Source organism: Camelus dromedarius, chromosome 17 (genome assembly GCF_036321535.1).
Source record: "Camelus dromedarius isolate mCamDro1 chromosome 17, mCamDro1.pat, whole genome shotgun sequence".
Taxonomy (NCBI): Eukaryota; Metazoa; Chordata; class Mammalia; order Artiodactyla; family Camelidae; genus Camelus; species Camelus dromedarius.
The window spans coordinates 39,024,880-39,043,339 of record NC_087452.1 but is presented as its reverse complement, the minus strand read 5'-3'; the positions used below and the strand labels follow the sequence as shown (position 1 = coordinate 39,043,339).

The 18,460-nt window shown below is 45.6% G+C and overlaps 1 protein-coding gene across 12 annotated transcripts in view; it reads left to right on the top strand.

The window, feature by feature from the left end:
- TRAK1 (trafficking kinesin protein 1) overlaps positions 1-18,460 on the top strand; it is a 116,324-nt gene that overhangs the window by 32,043 nt on the left and 65,821 nt on the right. For all 12 annotated transcript variants that reach the window (XR_010384901.1, XR_010384900.1, XR_010384904.1 and 9 more), the window contains exon 2: positions 1,198-1,392. Coding sequence is in view for 7 of the 12 variants with exons in the window: in XM_031470038.2 (XP_031325898.1) it covers positions 1,198-1,392 (195 nt within the window). In the remaining 5 variants the exon portion in view is untranslated. The remainder of the gene's footprint in view (positions 1-1,197; positions 1,393-18,460) is intronic.

The window sequence follows — 18,460 nt, the reverse complement described above, 5'->3', positions numbered from 1 at the left end:
ACTTGCTTAGCTGGGAGCCCATCTGGAGCCTTTGGGATGGTGTTCTGCCATCAGAGAGAGATGATAAAGAAATACGAGACATCTGTCTTGAGGTTGGGCTGTTGGCTCTGGCTGAGGGGAGGACATCCCTTCTGTCCTCCCCAGACCTTTGCAAAGGGGCAGAGCGGCTACGGCCTGGTTTGGGGCTGGCTGAAATGCCCAGTGCACTGGCTGTGACATTTCCCACGTAACAACAAACATTGTCTGGCACAGTTTAACGAAAAGGCCTGTGTTCACGTGCTGTGTATGGATGGACTCACCCTCAGAGGCGCTATCATGAACCTCTGAGCACTGTCTGAGCCAGGAACTGGGAGGGACATGGGTGGAGGATGGAGGTCGACTTCAAATGTAAATTTTCCATCTCAGAGGGAGAGGAGTCGGATACCAAGAGGCCCAAAACACAGAACTTAACAAGTGCGGTTATACACGTTCTGACAAAATGCTGTGTGAATGTAGAAGGGGGAAGACAGGTGAATGCTCCAGGGAGTGCTCAGAACACCAGCCTGTCGGGGGGGAGATGGTGTTCAAGCTGTGCCTTCATGGGGGGACATTTGCTGGGTCAGTGGTTGGAAGCCCCAGAAGGATAGAAGCATTGCAGGGGCAGGACCATGGCTGTTGTGTTGAACATGGTGCCTCCTGTGACTCTGGGGCTCAGGATGTGCTTAGATGGGTGGATGGATGGATGGATGGAAATGTAAGTGGAAGAACAGATGAACGGACAAATTAAATGAAGACAAAAATCTCATCTGTGTTGGGAGGATGGCTTGAATGGTAAAAGAGTGGCAGAAAGAAGTTAGGCATATGAGTAAAATTATAACCAGTTCGGCTTCAGTGACTGAGCGAGCATGGCCAGAGGAAGGGTTGGAAAGAAAGACTTGCCCCAAATGGTGAAGGTACAAGAAGTTTAGCATTACTCCATAGAAAGTGGGCTGCTAAACCATGGGGACTATTTTGGGTAGGTCTGTCAGTAAGCATGCATAACTCTTAAGTTTCAAGAGTAGAATTGAAACTGGAAAAAGAGCCCTGACGTGGCCTCATCTGGCGTCTCTGGGTGGCGAGTAAGTCTCCGACGACACCAGCTACTGGCCCGGGGTTAGGTGACTGGCAGCGGCGGGGCCACCCCCAGGTCGGGCTCTCATCACTGTCTTCTCCCCCCAGACGTGTGCAACAGCACCGACCTTCCGGAAGTCGAAATCATCAGCCTCCTGGAGGAGCAGCTGCCCCATTACAGGCTAAGAGCCGACACCATCTACGGTTATGACCACGACGACTGGCTCCACACCCCCCTCATTTCTCCAGATGCCAACATCGACCTCACCACCGAGCAGATCGAGGAGACGCTGAAGTACTTCCGTGAGTGGTCCCCCTCAGCTGCAGCCTCCAATGAGCACGCATGCTGGCTGCACTCTGTAGAAAGTGCTCAAAGAAATAGAGCTGCGGGGTTTAACCGTGTGAAAGACTTAATTTTAAGACATGAATAGAAATGTTGGAGTAGCGGGAACAAGTGCAAGTGTGCATTTGAATCAGCCTTCTCGTTTTGTTGTTTGTTTTGCAACAATTTATTTTATCTTTATGATTTACTATTTTTATTTTTTTTTAATTGAAGTCTAGTCGATTTACAGTGTTGTGTTTCTGGTGTACAGCATAGTGATTCAGTTATACATATACATAGAGGTATATATATATTCCTTTTCCTGTTGTTTTTCATTGTTGGGTGTTACAGGGTTTTGAGTATAGTTCCCTGTGCCATACAGTAGGTCCTTTGTTGTTTGACCCAGCGTCCCTTAACTATACGGAAGATTGGAAAGTGCTCCCGTTTCCCTCCTTACCAAAAGTATCGTGTGAGTGCATAGAAACTCGTATTGGAAGGGGTTTGTCTGCATTTAAAGCCCAAGGTATTGGGAACCTGTAGTCTGCTCAGTGTCAGTAGGACATAGCCTGACATACCAAGGCTGCTGATTGCCCGTGAAAGCCACTCAGCTGGTTATTCGGGAGAGTCAAGCTGTTGCTACAGCCACCAACTGGCCCTACCGTGGAGTGCAGCGCTGACACCTGGTACGGTGAGCAGTACAGGTGGTGGGCTGCTTTTTCCAATGTATTTGTGATGACAAGGGTGTGAAACCTGATCTTGCAGACTTGAAAAATATATGACAAATTTAAAAATTCATACCAATGATTTTTTTAATTTAAATTTTTAAAAATGTATTACTTTAAAAATTTTTTTAAATTAAGTTTTAAAAATTCATACCAATGGTATTTCTGATGTTCATTCCAGAGATGCTTTTTTGATGTAATTTTTCTCTTTAGAAATTCATGGCAGCCCTATCAGATTGGTAAGACCAGCTCTCCTTTGTTTTGACACCTTTGACTTAAAAATTCAAGTTGATTTGAACCTACTCTAAATTAGTGGTGTCATTTTGAAAGTGACATGATTTCCATATTTGTGTATCATTGTGTCCGTCACCTTACAAAAAATACAGTAATCCTGCTTCTACTTGGAGATAACATGGTTCAAAACTGGCTTCTACTGCATTTGTAAAGATTTTTGTAATTTTTTTTTGTAATTATTTTTTCTAGTACAAACCTACCCCCAGTATTCTTGAATTTGTAGAATCATCTATAATAAAACAAGTGAGAACTGCAAGTTTCTCCTTGAGAGTATATCTGGGCTGTTTCCACATTTTCTCTGATAGACATCAGTAAGAAAGGAATTTTGTTTAAATGGACCTGTGCTTTTATACTTAATGCAGAACCCTGCAGTCCCTTTGTAAACACTGCAGCTGATCAGTTTTGATCGGAATAAAGATAGCGTCATCTACACCAGGGCGGATTTGAGGCTCATTAGACGTGTCCTGATGTTCAAGTTGACACTTTAGAACTTCTGGGGTGTCTGGTAGGGTATAGGAGGCACATGGCAAGTCCCTTCTGTTTTCTCATGGTATCTGTACACCCAGGGAGATGTGGTGTGTGGAAAACCGTGTCCTGGGTGACCTCCCTGGTTTCTTCATACTGCTTTAACAATAGAATTCATAACAGAATTACTTGTCCGGAAATCCCTGGAATCGTGGCCGTTTCTGCTGAGGGAGGCTCCTGGGTCCTTCACATACATGCTGATGAGTCACTTACGTTCAGGGTGTGATTGGAACACCGTCCAAGGGGAATACTTCATTGTGGTCAGAGACCTTTCTATGAATTGCCTCGTTTCGTCCCTGTAAAATGTCTACACTTTGGGCCAGGCTGGCTTTATTATCCAGGAAACCGAGTGTGGCGGGCTTATAGTGTGTGTTCTCCAGCACTGATCTGCAGCTTCTAAAACCCTTTTTACAGTAGGCTTGAACAGATGTGGTAGCTTGGTATATTATTCGTTGGTTTTGTTTTGCTACTACTGATGTATTTAAAGGACAGAGAGAAAAAAATCCTGGTGGATTTGGCAGTGGATATTACAGATTATAGTAAAACCGGAAGAACCAAAATAAACATTGAGGAGAGATTTTGAACGTTCTTAGAGCGTGGTTGCATCCAAGTCTGACCTTACTTCTGCAGTTTTTTTCTTTTTTGGGGGGGAATGGGAAATTAGGTTTATTTATTTATTTAATGGAGTTACTGGGGACTGAACCCAGGACCACGTGCATGCTAAGCATGCACTCTACCACTGAGCTATACCCTTGCCCCACCCCTGTATTTTCTTTTGTGGTCCCTGTGCTTAGAACAAAGTAGGGATTTACTCAGTGAATGATAAAGTGCTAACTGTTAACTGAAATACAGCACCTTCTGGAGCAGGGCTTTCAAACTGAGGTCCTGGAGTCTCCAAAGGGTCTGTAGAAAGAAATGGGGGGTTCTCTGAACTTGGAAAGAAAATTACATCCTTAATTCCAAAAACTTCTAACTGAAATGCAGCACCTTCTCTCATGATGAATGTAGACAACAAAGCACAGTGGTATTACCAGGATCTGTGACTTTGTCACCAGGACAAAGTACAGATAATTTCATGTCGTGCCACAGGGGAAGCAGATGCTTTGAAATACCTTTACTCATCACTGCTTTGAAACTACATTTATTATTAGATGTGCTGGTAGATCTTGTTACTGACTGCATTGATAAAGCATTTATATCACAGACTTTTTTTTTTTGAAGTTTTAGTTACTGTATTGTAATACACTTGGTTTCCTTTGTAGTCCCTTGTGTTTTGTGTCTTTAAATCTTTCTTTTGAGGGAGGGGTCTGTGAGCCTTGCCAGACGGGCCCAGGGGCTGGTGGAAGCGCAGGTTAGGAGCCCTGCTCTGTACGTACTGTCCTTTTGGGGTTTCATTTGTTTGTTTACATGTGGGTAACCTAGGAGATGCCATGGCTGACACCACTTTGACTCACTGGTGTGTTAAATCAGTTGTGAGGTGTTGGGGAAGACACCATAAACCGTCCTTTCATTTTAGATTCATTTTCCGCATCAGTCAGGGCAGTGGTTCTCTTTGTGAGTAGGAATCAGGAGAAAGGGTGTCCCGGGGGTTCTTATATGCTCCGCCAGGTGAGGACCGCTGGACAAGAGGGTCACCTGCACCACTGCTGCACAGATCAGAGCAGACACCTGGGGGGACGGGAGGTGAGATGAAACTCATCTCTCTTCCCTACATGTCATCCCCAGAGTAGAGACACAGTGCTCTGCCTTTTAAATCTGACCTTCACCTGGCTTGTTAAGAAGAGGCAAGGAAGTTTTGAGTGTCCACCTTTACCAGGTGGCAGGATGACCTTTTCAACAGTCAGGATTTTTTGTCTCCTGCTGAGTCTGATGAACACAGAAGATGACAATGACCCACCCAGCAAGTGTAGCCATCAATATGGGCCATTTAGGGTTGGATAGTCCAACAGGAAGAAAGAATAGCCAACATTTAGTGCTTCCTGTGTGCCAGGCACTGTTTTTGTTGTTGTTGTTTAATTGAAGTACAGTTACAATGTGTCAATTTCTGGTGTACAGCACAATGTCCCAGTCATGCATATACATATATATATTCAGTTTTGTATTCTTTTTCATTAACAATTATTACAAGATATTGAATATAGTTCTCTGTGCTATACAGATGAAACTTTTTGAATCTGTTTTTATATATAGTGGCTAACATTTGCAAATCTCAAACTCCCAAATTTATCCCTTCCTACCCCCTTTCCCTCAGTAACCTTAAGATTGTTTACTATGTCTGTGAGTCTGTTTTGTGGATGAGTTCATTAGTGTCCTCTTTTTCCCTTTTCTTTTTTTTAGATTCCACATATGAATGATATCATATGGTATTTTTCTTACTCTTTCTGGCTTACTTCACTTAGAATGACAATCTCTGGGTCCATCCGTGTTGCTGCAAATGGCATTATTTTACTCTTTTTGATGGCCGAGTAGTATTCCATTGTATAACTATATCACAACTTCTTTATCCAGTCATCTGTTGATGGACATTTAGTTTGCTTCCATGTCTTGGCTATTGTGTATAGCACGGCTTTTTAATGCTTTCCATGTATCTAATTTAATTCTCACAGTGACCTCTGAATAAAACAGTCTTGCTGTCCCCATTCTACAGGTGAGGATACTGAGGCTCAGGGAAGTTAGGAAGCTTGCCCAAAGCCACACAGGCAGTCAGGTAGGGTGCTGTGTTTCAAACCTAGGTTGTCCAGTTTAACTTTCTGCCTTAATTAACCATTCTCTCAGAGAAGCTAAATGAGAAAAAAAAAAACCTCTTTTAGGAAGAAAGCTCATTTGGTAAACATGAGAAAAAAGCAAACCCTTAGTTTTAGAATATGTCAGTAGCTTATTTATAAAATATGTGTGCAACATATTAAAATTTCACTTTTTTTCTCTCAAGGTCACTGTCCCAAGTAAAACAACCTGATGGAACTTCATTTCAAGATGAAGTTTCCTTCTTCCCTGAGGTTTTTGCCCCTATGTCCTGTGGTCTGTAGGTCATGCTTCCCCAAACTCAGGTGGTGATGACCCCGTGTGCCATGGATTTTTCTAGTCACACAACATTGAGTGGATACCCAGCCGTGAGGGTTGCTGTGTTGGTGTGTAGGTGGCTGTGGCTCCTTCTGGTTCCTCTTTTCCAGAGTCCGTTCTTTGAGGTGACTCTTTGGTTAAGGAGCATTGGTCAAGAAAAGAAATCTCTGTCTCAAGTACACATGATCTGCTGACCACGTCAACTCTTGAGTTTACCTGAAACAGTCCTTTGCCTGAGAAGAAGGGGAAGGTTATGAAGCAAACAAGAGTTTCAAGACATTATTCCATTGTGTGCTTTTGCCATAAAGTATTATTAGTGAATCAGTCAATCAGTATATATTGAGTGCACCTGACATCTCTGGTGAACTTGACTTGTTTGAGTGCGTGCTGAGGTTTTCTGGTTAAGGGAGTGAAAACATCTGATGATTGATTTTGTTCCATTACCTACCCCGGGACTTTGCACTGGGTTGGGTCAACACAGGATGCTCTCGAGGCCCTGGGCTGGCATCCTACACCGATTTGTCTACCTTTCTTGTGTGGGAGGAGTGAGTTGGGCCTGGGAACCCACATATTAAATCAGCTTCCTGGGCCATTTAAAAGAATTTTTTTAATTAAACAAAAAAATTAATCCAACACTAATTGTACAGATGGGACACCTGCACCCAGAGTGATGTCACTTGCCAGGTTTTGTGCCACCGGCTGGCCCAGGACCAGGGGTTGTATGTAGGTCTCCCCCTGCTCACCTGCACACTCTGGAGTGGTGCCACCAAATGGAACCCACAGTAGGTGACGTGCCTGCATCTCCGCCTCTGGTTCAGTCTCTGCATCTGCTCAGTTGCAGGTGTAATGAGCGGGGGTACAGCCACGTGTTGCAGTTGACTCACCCAGGACGCATCACAGGGGAGACGGAGCCTGCCCAGGATAAGGCACGGGGTCACAGGGCACCTGGCGCAGGGCCTCGCTGGTGGGAGCGGGGCCGTCCTCCACCCTCTGCACGGCCACACCTGAGCTCCCTCCGCCTGGAGCAGGGCCGACTGGGACCTGCCCTCTGGACACTCACCTCGTGTGTGCACGGATTCCCCCCTTTCTGACCAGTCCATCCAGCCTCTTTCACCAGTTTTTCCTCCTCTTCCTCTGAGCTTCTCACTCAGTAGCTCTCAATTCTGGTGCACCTAGAACACTTTTAAAAATACACCCTCCCTGGGGAGGAAGGGTACAGCTCAGTGGTAGAGCGCATGCTTAGCATGCATGAGGTCCTGGGTTCAATCTCCAGTACCTCCTCCAAACAGAAGAAAATAAATAAACCTCATTACCTCCCCCTTATAAAAATGCACCCTTCCTGGGCCCACACCCTCAGAAATAGTCATTTTAAGCCTGTAATTTCAATTTCTAGGCAATGTGCTGCTCTCAGTGTTGGGACACCCAGCTCGCTTCACTCCATGTATATATATACACGCCCTCTCTTCCCAAGACTCTATTTAAACACCAGCTGCATGCTGGCGTCCCCCAAATTTATGTCTCCCCCAACTCCTTTCCAACCCTGTCTCCCATCCAGGCCTGTAGACCAGGTCATTAGCTTAATGTGTCCACTGCAAAAGTGGATTTGCCCCCTCCATACACGTTTGTCCTGACACATGTGACAGGGTTTCCCCCATTTCCATAGCCTCCTGGCCTTCACCCTACCCTGTTCATTTTTCCTGCCAGTGTATCCCAGATGCCTTCTCCGCCCCTGCTACCACCACCCTGGACAAAGCCCCTGCCACCTCGCCCCTGGGCTGCTGCAGTCACTCTCCCTGCTTCTGCTTCTGCTTCTCAGCCAATTCCCATCGACTTGGCAGCCTGGCTGATCTGTTTGCGAAACTCAGGTTATGCTGCTGCTTTGCTCCCTGTTGCTCTTGGGATAAAAGGCAGGGTCTTCAGGACCCCTGACCTAGTAGCTCTTGGCTTGCTCTCTAATGGGCCTTACCCCCACTTCCCCTCCTGCTGCCTCCTGCCCAGCCACCCTGGTGCTTTAAGACCCTTGGACGCATCAAACTTGCTGCCAGAGGCTCCCTCTGCCCCTCTCCCCTTTCTTTCCTGTTCTTCACATCTCAACACAAATGTGCTCTCCTCAGAGGGGTAGAGTCCCCCTCACTCCTGTCACCTTTCCTTTTTCCTGCCTTTATAGCTTTCATCACGGTATTTGCTTTCAAAGCAGTGACCAGTAACAATGATGTCACATCTATTGAGTGCGTCCTGTCAGCCAGGGTTGTGCCAAGCGCGTTGCCTTCCTGAGCACGCTGGGATGCATATGCTGGATGCAAAGTACATGATTTTCTTTTTGTTGAGTGGTTTTTCCCAATCTTTTGCAGTTGTTCCATCCAAATCGAATCGGCCATTTAATCCTTAATTGCATCTTTCAAGGTATTAAACTTAGCTTTCCTAGAAACAACTTTCTCTTTTTACTATTCATAAAATAATAAACATAATTATGTAATTACATTAACAAGTGAAACGGGGAGAGGGGAAGGATATAGCTCAAGTGGTAAAGTGCATGCTTAGCATGCACAAAGTCCTGAGTTCAATCCCCAGTACCTCCTCTAAAAATAAATAAGTAAACTTAATCGCCTCCCCCCACCAAAAAGCAAACAAACAAACAAACAAAAAACAATTGAAACAGACATGAACAGTTTGGGAACAAACCCAATTGACGGTGGGTAGGGAAAAGCTCAATTCCTAGGAGCCCAGGTGCTGAGGCACAGGGTACTGTGGTCTGGTGGCCAGTGGGGTCAGGAAGCCGTGGGCACTGGGCTGTGTGTTCTGCAGGCGGCGAGGCTCCTCGTTGTGGTTGGAGGTCAATCCAGGAGTACCTGGAAATAGGCTAGTCAGTAGCGCGTCCTGTCGCTCTAACCGAAACGAGGAGCCTGCTTATCACGAGACACAGTCTCTAGGCGCTCTTGTTGGAGGGTACCAGGGTGATCATTAAACACAAAAAGCCTGACTCAAAAGTGCCAATTTCCCACTGGGAAATGTATGTACAGCGTGTATCTGTGTGCAGTTGAAGTGTCCGCGGCAGTCTCCTGATTCTTCTCCTCTGACCAGTCATTTCTAAAAATTTGTTTTTATTTTTGGCAAATCTCTTTTCTCTTGCGTCTGCCTAGAGGCGGACCTTTGGTAGTCTTCCGTCTCGGGCTTCCCCTCCCTCGTGGCTCCTTTGCTCTAGCTGTTGACCCTGCAGGTGACTTCTACGTCTCTCTCTCCGCCCACCGCACGTGTTGCTGGAATCTCACGTGCACCGTACGTGCGCTTGGCATCCTCACAGTGGCTTTCCTGCCACCTGCCCGACTCCCACAGAGCCCCCGGGCCCTCAGCAACAGCCCCGACGCCCACTCCCTCCCTTCTGTTCTCAAAGGCATCTTCTCCCCTTTCCTGAACCCATGGACGATACCCCAGTTCTGAGACCTGTTACTGTTGTCACCGTAAGAAAGTCGTGGAACCTCTTTGAACCTCAGTTTTCTCTTTTGCGGGTATTTAAAAAGTCCTGTGACTCTCTGTCGGGGAAGACATGGCGTTGGGAGGTAGTGTCCATCTCTGATTTTCTGGGTAAGAAAGCAGGGACGCTTGTCCCTGTGTTGCACAATCGTGGCACCTACCCAGTTTCTCTGCTCTTTAGTGCTTGGCCTTTTAATGAACATAAATGGTCTTTAAAAGGAGTTAGTTTTGTTTTTTTTTTTAAATTTATAGTTGATTTACAATATTGGGTTAGTTTCAGGTGTACAGCAAAGTGATTCACTTATACAGATGTGTATATCTACATATTTTTTAGAATTCTTTCCATTACAGGTTATTGTAAGATACTACATACAGTTCCCTGTGCTAAAGGAGTTAGGTTTTAAAAATAATAGATATTCTGGTCATAAAAGTATCTTGATTTTAAATGATTTAACAAACATGAAGACAAACAGATCACTAACTTAGCACCCACTTCTCATTTTTTTTGTAAAGTATTTCTAGTTGTTTTTTCCTCCAACAAATATATTACATATTTGGGCACATAATGCTTTTTTACTTAATGGTATATGTTGACCATTTCCCCATGACATTAAAGAGCACAATTGTCACAGTTACTTAGTATCACATTATTTATATCTAATCATTGGTCTGTTATTAGGAATCCAGGCTGTTACTGATTTTTCCTCACATAGCACATGAAGGAACATCCTTCTACATAAGTATTTGTGTACTTAGCTCATGATTTTTTTTTAAGGTGTTTTTCTAGAAATTGACTTACTGGGGTTGAAGATGTGACAATTTTTAAGCGCCTTTGAACTAGATTATCACTGACTCATAGATTAAATATTTCCTTAAATTAGTGCAATAAAAACTGCGTATTCTTGATCAGCCTATACTGAGTCATGGAGTTCATGGGAAACCTGATGGATACGTGTTAAGTGAGTGAGTGAGCAGGTGGATGTGAATACACGTCCTGCCCTGAGATTTGGAGATTGTTGGATGCCTCCTTCTTTGGGTTCAGAGATCTTTTCGGGCTTTATCTCTAATTTCTGCTGGATGGTTTGTAGCGGATGGTGGTTAATGATGAATAGAAAGGCCATCCACCAAGCGTTTGTCACATTCCTGGCCCTTTGAGTCCTCCCAGCAGGAGGGGGTGGTTCTTCTCATCTCCATCAAAAAAAAATTATTTATGTATTTGTTTATTTATGAAGGAGGGGGAGGTAATTAGGTTTTTATTTATTTTTAGTGGCGGTACTGGGGATTGAACCCAGAACCTTGTGCATGCTAGGCATGCGCTCTACCACTGAGCTACACTCTTCCCTCTCATCCCCATTTTTAAAATGAGGAGGCTGAGTTTCACAGGCACCGTCCGTGGGACCGTCTGTGGCCTGCCCAGGGTCACAGAGGCAGGATGAGAAGCAGATCTGGGCCCAGCTGGACCAAGCCCAGGCTTATTCTCGTCTGCAGCACGGTGTCCCCAGAGCTGCCCGGACTTCCTCTTCTGCACCGTCTAGGGTTAGAAAAGGTCTTACATGCTTTTACGGGGCACTTAACACGGACAGCATTTCACCTGGTGTGAGCTCTGACTTGTAATCTTCTTACCTTTAAATCTGTTTACTGCTAAGACATCAGGTCACGCAGTACTTAGAAAACCCCCCATTTGGTCTTTAAGAAGTCTGAACACAGCCTACGTGTTTTCTTACAAGACACCTGAGGAAGAGTCTTGTTTGTACAGGGTGTCACCCGTTAGTGAATGTTTGGAAAATGATAACAGTGGGTAATGGTCATGAAGGAGATGACTAAAGTTTATGTGAATCTGGTTAATCATTTAAAGAAATGCGTGTGTGTGTATTTTTTAATTGAAAGTGTTTTCAAGGGATCAACTTAAACTCTTTACCAAGGGCAGCTTCATGAGTGACGACAGCAGTGCCTGTTATCTATAGAGTTTAACTAGAACTGAGAGATTCAGCGAATCCCTGTGGGGTAGGTGATGACCATTTGAGGTTTAGGTAACTTCCTTGATGGTGAAGGTTTTTCTTCTTCTGAGTGGTTCTTAGGGAAGATGAGTAGTCAGAGACCCAGCACTCAGTCCTGTGTTAGGGGGCCACGCCTCCATCATCTGCCAGCTAAGTGTGTCACAACCTTAGGCAAATCGCATAACCCTTTGGACCTCAGATCTATTATCCAGAAACTAGTTAGCATTAAATATTGTGTGATTCTCTGAAATGTGTCTGGGAGTTTTTCACTCCCTCATCAATGGTATCCCACAGTGAAACTATTTATTTTTTTTTAATGTCAGTTTCTTTTTGTGTTTTTCTGTATTGTATAATAGGAATGAAGAAACTTGGAACTTTACTTTTTGGTGCTTAAAAATTGCAGTGTATTGGCTTTTTCAAATGAAAGTGCTGTTAAAATGCTTTCAGGTGATAATTCTGGGAAAACCTTAAAGAATTCTCAAATGGAACACAATAGAAATAGTCACCTAGCTCTCTAAATATGTTTTGAATTGCCCAGAACTTCTCTCAGTAAGATTGAGGTGTGTGCAAGGCTCAAATTCTAAAAGATTTCAAGTTGCTGAGAACAGCTTCCCTGCTCATTGAGTAGCTCCCATGAGGACAGAGCCCACGTCTGCTTTATGTTCAAATAGGTGGAAGTCCTCAGCCTGGTGCCTTGCATTGAATAGGTGCTTAAGAGATACCTCTAAATAAGAGAAAATGCAAAAATGTGTTTTTCAATTAAAAAAACAAGTTTTCCCCTCTATATCTTTTTTCTTTAAAAAAAAAAACCCAAATTAAAAACCACGTATAGAATAGAAAGATCATTTTGTTGCCACTTTCCAAAGATCGCCTTCATCTAATTAAAATCCTAAGTGAAACAAAAACAGAGGCCCAACAAGGTGCACTGAGCCTGTGCAGATTAAAGGGATAAATAACACACAGGGCTGGCCTTCTGAGGGGTGGGGGTCAGAAGTTATAGAAGATCGTGGCCAAGAGAAAACCTGGGTTGTGTGTGTCTGTGTGTGTGGGTGGGATGCTGTGCGGAATGTGGGCTGACACTGTGGTGGGTGGGGTGAAAGAAGGAAGGAAAGGGAAATGATGAGAATTGGGAAGATGGTGCAGCGGCTGAAAACGGGATCTCATGGCCAGGAAAAACTTTTCATCGTCATCTGCTAACAAAAATAACACCAAAATGTGCATGTGGACTGAATAAAAAAAAACCCCACAACCTAAAAGTTGAGAATTGTGTTTTACTTGGAGGACGAAACTGAGGACTTAAGTCTGGAAGACAGCCTCTCAGATTGCTCAGAGGGTGGAGCCCAGGGAGCTCCCAAGAGGTTAGGGAGGAGCCAGATATACTGTAAGAGTTTTGCAACAAAAACCAGGTAGTTGTAACATCAAAAGGTTACTGTTAATATAAGAAAACCGGGTATCTCAAGTTAATGAATTTAGCGCTCTTCTGTGTATGGGAAGATGCCAGAGTCGGGCTGGTTGGAATCATTCCTCTCATGTGCACCTCAGCTGTCTAGGGGCAGTCTCTTGGTCTTCTCCATCCTGAGTCCCCTCAGGGTGCATGGTCGGGGTGGCTGCAGGGGCCGCTGGCTTGAAGGCCCAGCATCCTTTGTTTACTTATAGGGCAAGTGACGTTTTTCATCTACTTACACAATAGATTTATAAATAGTTGCCATGAATTTCTCTCGTGTAAATGCCCACGTACTGATTGTGTCCCTCCTGGCATACTCAAGACCTGGCCATTCTGTGACAGGTGAGACCTCAGGGAGCCCGAGAATTGAGTCTTCTCCCTTCTCTTGTTTGCTCCTCATGTGAGTGGTCTCTTCCTTGCACCCATTTTCACTGCTTTCAGCTGCACAGAAGTCTGCAGGGTCAAAGGTGGAAGCAAAGACCCGCTCTCCACATGCCAGCCACACGCAGTCACGTGCCTCCCACTACTAGCCCTGCCCCAGGTGTGGGTCTGGGCAACCAGGCGCTCGAGGAATTGAAGGTGCCTATCTCTGGGAGGAGGTCTGAAGCAGCTGCATGCCTGCAGGGTGCTGCCAGCAGCAGGAGCCCTGGGCAGGGTCTGGTGAGCAGGGCAGCGCTATTCATTCCAGTGGGCAGGTTACCCACTGGACCCCTAGGCTGGCTTTGTCACCTGCCACCTTTCATTCTTTCTCATCAGTCCAGATTCCAGTGTCTAGTAGCCTTTTCTTTGAAGAACAAAAATGCTTGGCAAGTGACTCTGTACAGATGGTCCATTTTCCTTTGCTTGGGAATCCAGCATATCTAAGACAAAGCTGGAACGGACTCAGGTGGGAAATTGACATGACGGCTCAGTTTGCAGCCCCCTCCTGGGTGACCGGTTCAGGTCAGAGTGGTTCTGAGTTACGGTTTGTGTTCCGAGCTTCTGGTTTGTGTTTTGAAGCCTATAACGTCTGCTATATGACCTCCTGGTCTTAGGACTGAGAGGTCCTGAACAGCAGGAAACAAAGTTGGAACCATGCAACACATCCGTACTCTGTTTTTTCTCTGTATCCTTCTCGGCTGTGTGGGTGATTTTAGTGAGGACTACACCCAGGCTGGGGTGCACTTCAGCTCTGCAGTGCTCCATCGAGTGCCGTCTCCTGCCTTTGTTCTGTCCCTACATTTCCCCTCGAGGTGGGACGGGTGCCTGCTTTTCCTGGGCCTGAAAGGAGGTGGAGATGATTGGGGGGGGTTGGGGTGCAGTTGACAGCAAGCTGTTCGAACAGTTAGCAGCCTGCCTTCTGCCGCGGGAGCTTGGTGACTGGCAATGGCAGTCTTTTAAAAAATAAAGATCAGAAAGAGAACTCTGCAGAAGCATCCTGTTAATTTTTTGTAGCAGGTGGAGGGAAGGCCTGCTTGTAAGTCTGTGTTTCGCAGTCCCGCTGCCCCATCAAGAACAGAAGGTTAGGAAGCCCCTTTTCAGCCTTCCCCTCTTCTGTCTCAGGCTCCTGGCTGCCCTTGGGTGCAGGTGGGAGGCCGGCAGTACTTCCTGATGGAAGGAAAGCTCTGGAGACTGGGGGTGTGTTGCAGACCAGGGTTGGAGTCTCTCAGTGGTTTTACTTCCAGGCAGGAGGGTGGAGCACAGGGAGCTATCCTTCTAGGACCTGCTTCTTCAGTTGGCCTCTCTAGGGTCCGGGCATGACCTGTGCTGGTCACCTGGGGGCACTAAGGATGGTGACATGCGGCTGTAACAACTGAGATGCTTTGGGGCAAACTTATTACTGCATCTTGAATGACTTGATCCAAAATCGTTAGTGTTTATTCACTTTTAAAATGTGTTGAGTAACAATTTACTTAAAATTCTTATATGTACACATATGTGTATGCCTGTGAGTACGTAAGATTCTGTATATATGTGAGTATTTATGTGCTCAGACAGGTCATAATTAGAAACTTAGAAATTCTTTTAAATACTTGAATTTGATACAAATTTATTTAATTAGAGTCTTTTTAGCATTGCAGATCAAATCTATTAGTTTCTCGTAAATGCTTACAGAAGAGAATCTATAGCTGACCCTGCAGCCCAGCATTGTGTCCTCTTCTTCCCTGGGGGTACTTTGTGGCCACAACATCAGATTTTTCTGTTCTTTCACCCCCCTCCTCATTCCATATCCGACTGACTTATTCATAGCCACCCTACTTAGAGAAATGTTCATACAATGCTTTAGAAAAGATACTAGTGGCAGAAACAGAACAGTCATGCACACCCACCCTCCCTTGCTTCTTAAGGTGGGTTAAAAATATCTTCCTATTATGTCCCCCTTTCCTTTATATGTCAGTTGCCTTGTTCACTTGGTTGCCCTTTCTGTTTTGCTATTCATTGATATTCATGGCCTTTACGGACTCAGCCTGTTCCCTGTAACTATTATGAACTGTGTTCTCTTTTTGTTGTTGGAATTATCGCAAGCTGGTGGGCAGTGTCCTTGAAAGCGGACTCCTGTGCCCTCTCACTTCTACCCCAGACCTCTTGGAGTGGTGATTGGCTGTCATGCAACATGGTGTTGCAGGCCCATTTTGATTTTTCCTGCCCCAAGACACAGAAATCGGCACCTCTCCAAGGAGCCCTGTTAAGATTTAATCCAAGTCTGGGTGCCAAAATGTGGATGTGCTGGTGACAGGTGGACGTCTGTGTTGGCCACTTTTCTGACAGACCTGGAAATAGCAGGCCTACCTCGTTTTACTGCGCTTGGCTTTATTGCGCTTTGTGTCCAGATGCTTTTGGTTTTTTGCTGAGCGGTCCTGGGCCAGTGACGTAAGCTTTCTGAGCCCTCTTGCCTTGTCTGCTCAGTGAGGGGTTGTTAGGTAGCAGGGGTCTGAGGAGTGAGCGAGATGTAAAGGGCTGATGCCTGGTGTGCAGCCAGCACTTCTAAATGGTGTTGGGTGAGCACGAGGGTGAGTGAGGCGGGCTTCTCTGAAGCTGCTCCTGGGACCTGTCCCGTTTACTGATTCTCCTGGATCAGGATGGGGGGAGCCCAGGACCATCAGAAGAGGAGGTGCTTTTTCAGCTCTAGCAAGCCTGACCAAGGGAGAGCTGTAACTCCAGGAGTCTGGGGACTCTTGGAGAAAAGTGTGGATATGAAGGCAGATACACCTGGATTTTAACCTCAGAACCATCTCTGCTGAGCTGTGGGTGGATTACTTTATCCTTCTGAGCCAATCATGTGGGTGATTTGGTGTAGATGTTCACTTTGCTCGATTCCCATAAAATTCACCCATAAATGATGCTGTTTCCTTATTTATACACACTGGTTTTCTTTCTCTCCCACTCTCTTGAAAAGTGAATTGAGTCTGTGCAGCCTTTGGATATGATGTAAATTGTGTTCAGTCATATATTACTATTTAGAAATGTCCCGTCCCCAGACTGCCACGCCTGCTCATTACTGTGAAGTCAGTGCCTTTTAATTATGCTGGGAAAAGCTAGTAAGTGACATTTCTACCTCGTTTCCCTAATGATAGGTTAGGAAATTGTACTCTCTTCTTAATTGCTCATACTGGCTTTTTTTTTTCCTTTAAGAATTAGTGATGAAGATGATCACAAGTAACATTTGTTGCAAACTCCCTTTGTCCCAGACAGTGTGCTGAGTGCTCTGCCACGCATTAATTAATTATCGCCTCCCCCCATCTATGTGGCAGGTGCTGTAGAGTCACCCCATTTAGCAGGTAAGACTCAGGTGTCTAAGAAGGTCAGAGTGGCAAATGAGGAGCTGGGACCAAACCTCAGGCCATCTGACTCCAAAAGCCCATGCTCTTAGCTATGAAGTTAAACTGCCCACCATTCATCGTCCATCCATCTATTTGTCCATCTGTCCATTAATTTTTGCCTTTATGGTGATGTGGGATGAATAAAATACGTATTTTTAAAATTTAGCACTGGGAGGTAAATGTGCCAAGCCTTTGTTTAAGGGATTTCTCACGGCACCTGACTCAGGTTTCTGGGATGCTTTGTGGAATTTGCGTCTCCTGTTCCTTTATTACATCTTCATTTTATGAATTCGTGTTGGACCCCCATCCCAATATTGGATTGAACCTGCTGAACACGCTGATTTTGAGGAACCTGTAAGCTGTTGATTGGTTTATTTATGAGGCTGTAGTCATCTTTGTAAACACCTTAAGAAACTTTAAACAAGCAATACCTCGGAAAACCTTAGGACGTCAGCCCCTGCTCCACCTGTCCTGAGGGGTGACGTCCAGGAGGGCCGCCTGGTGATTTCCTGGGGGCTCCTGAGAGGTGCTGTCATTGCAGAGAGAGACCTGATAAAGGGCGGGAGGGAGAGATGAGAGATGTTCAGATAATGGGGGCAGTTACAGCAGGAATTAAAATCATTGGCTGCTGAATTTAAATAGGTGAATGTCCTAGAAAATTTTAGTTGTCTCTCCAAGTTGGGGTCAGGGAGAGGGAAGGGCAGGGATTAAAGTAAGTGAGGGTCTAATCTTGACTTTGACCAGGAAGACTTTGGAGTTTGGTGGGGCCGCCCTGGAGGAAGAAGATAGGGGAGCGGGGCGCAGGTTCTCCGGGGTATAGGTGACAGCCAGGGGACCGCATGACCTAAGACAGTACCATTTCCTTGCCACATATATTTTCTGAACTTTCCCAAAAGCTTGTTTACAACTTGAGCCGAGATTTATCACCAGCTGTCTTTAACTTTCCCTTCCCCTTCTGAGACCTGAGGAAGTTCTGCTGCCTGATGATGCTAAAGGGACAGGAACCTGCATCCTGCAAGGGGATAGGACCTGCTCTCACAGCGTAAAGGCTGGGGCACCTGGCAGGTGGGAAGGTCTGTTCGCAGCATCTGGGGCTGGTGTGCAAGCATGGTGAGGAGACGCGGGGGCCTAAAGTGCGGAGCAGTGCTGGGACAAGGAGAGGCTTCTGGAACAGAGGTGGGGGATAGGAAATCCCCCATTAAAGGACTCTCTGCTTCCAATGACTTACTCAGGAGGACTGAAGGAGATTTATATGTAGTATATATTCTGCCTACGATTCTGTATACAGGGTGTGTAATTGTGTGTATGTCTATACACACACAGAGTTTTCCTCTAAATTTTCTACTCCTCACCAGCACAGACAGGCAGATATATACACACACGCTAAGAAGTCCACTCCCGCCCCATTTGTCCATCTTATTGAAGAGCCTCGCTGTGCAGCGTGCTCTGGGGACAAGCAGCATTGCCGTCATGTGGGAGCTCGTTAGAAATGCAGAACCTTGGGCCCAGCTGCACACCTGCTGCATCAGGATCTGCACCTCGGCAAGAGCTCCAGGTAGTTCACTTGCACACGAAAGCCTAGGAACCTGCCCTAGAGAGATGCTTCTTCCTCCGCGTTCATTCACTGAGCTTCATGTGCCGTTGGGAGAATAAAGGGAGGTCGTCCCTGTTTGGTCACTGTGGAAAGAAAGAAGCTTGCTCTCTCAGAAGTGGTAAAGGGTCCTTTTACTGTTACT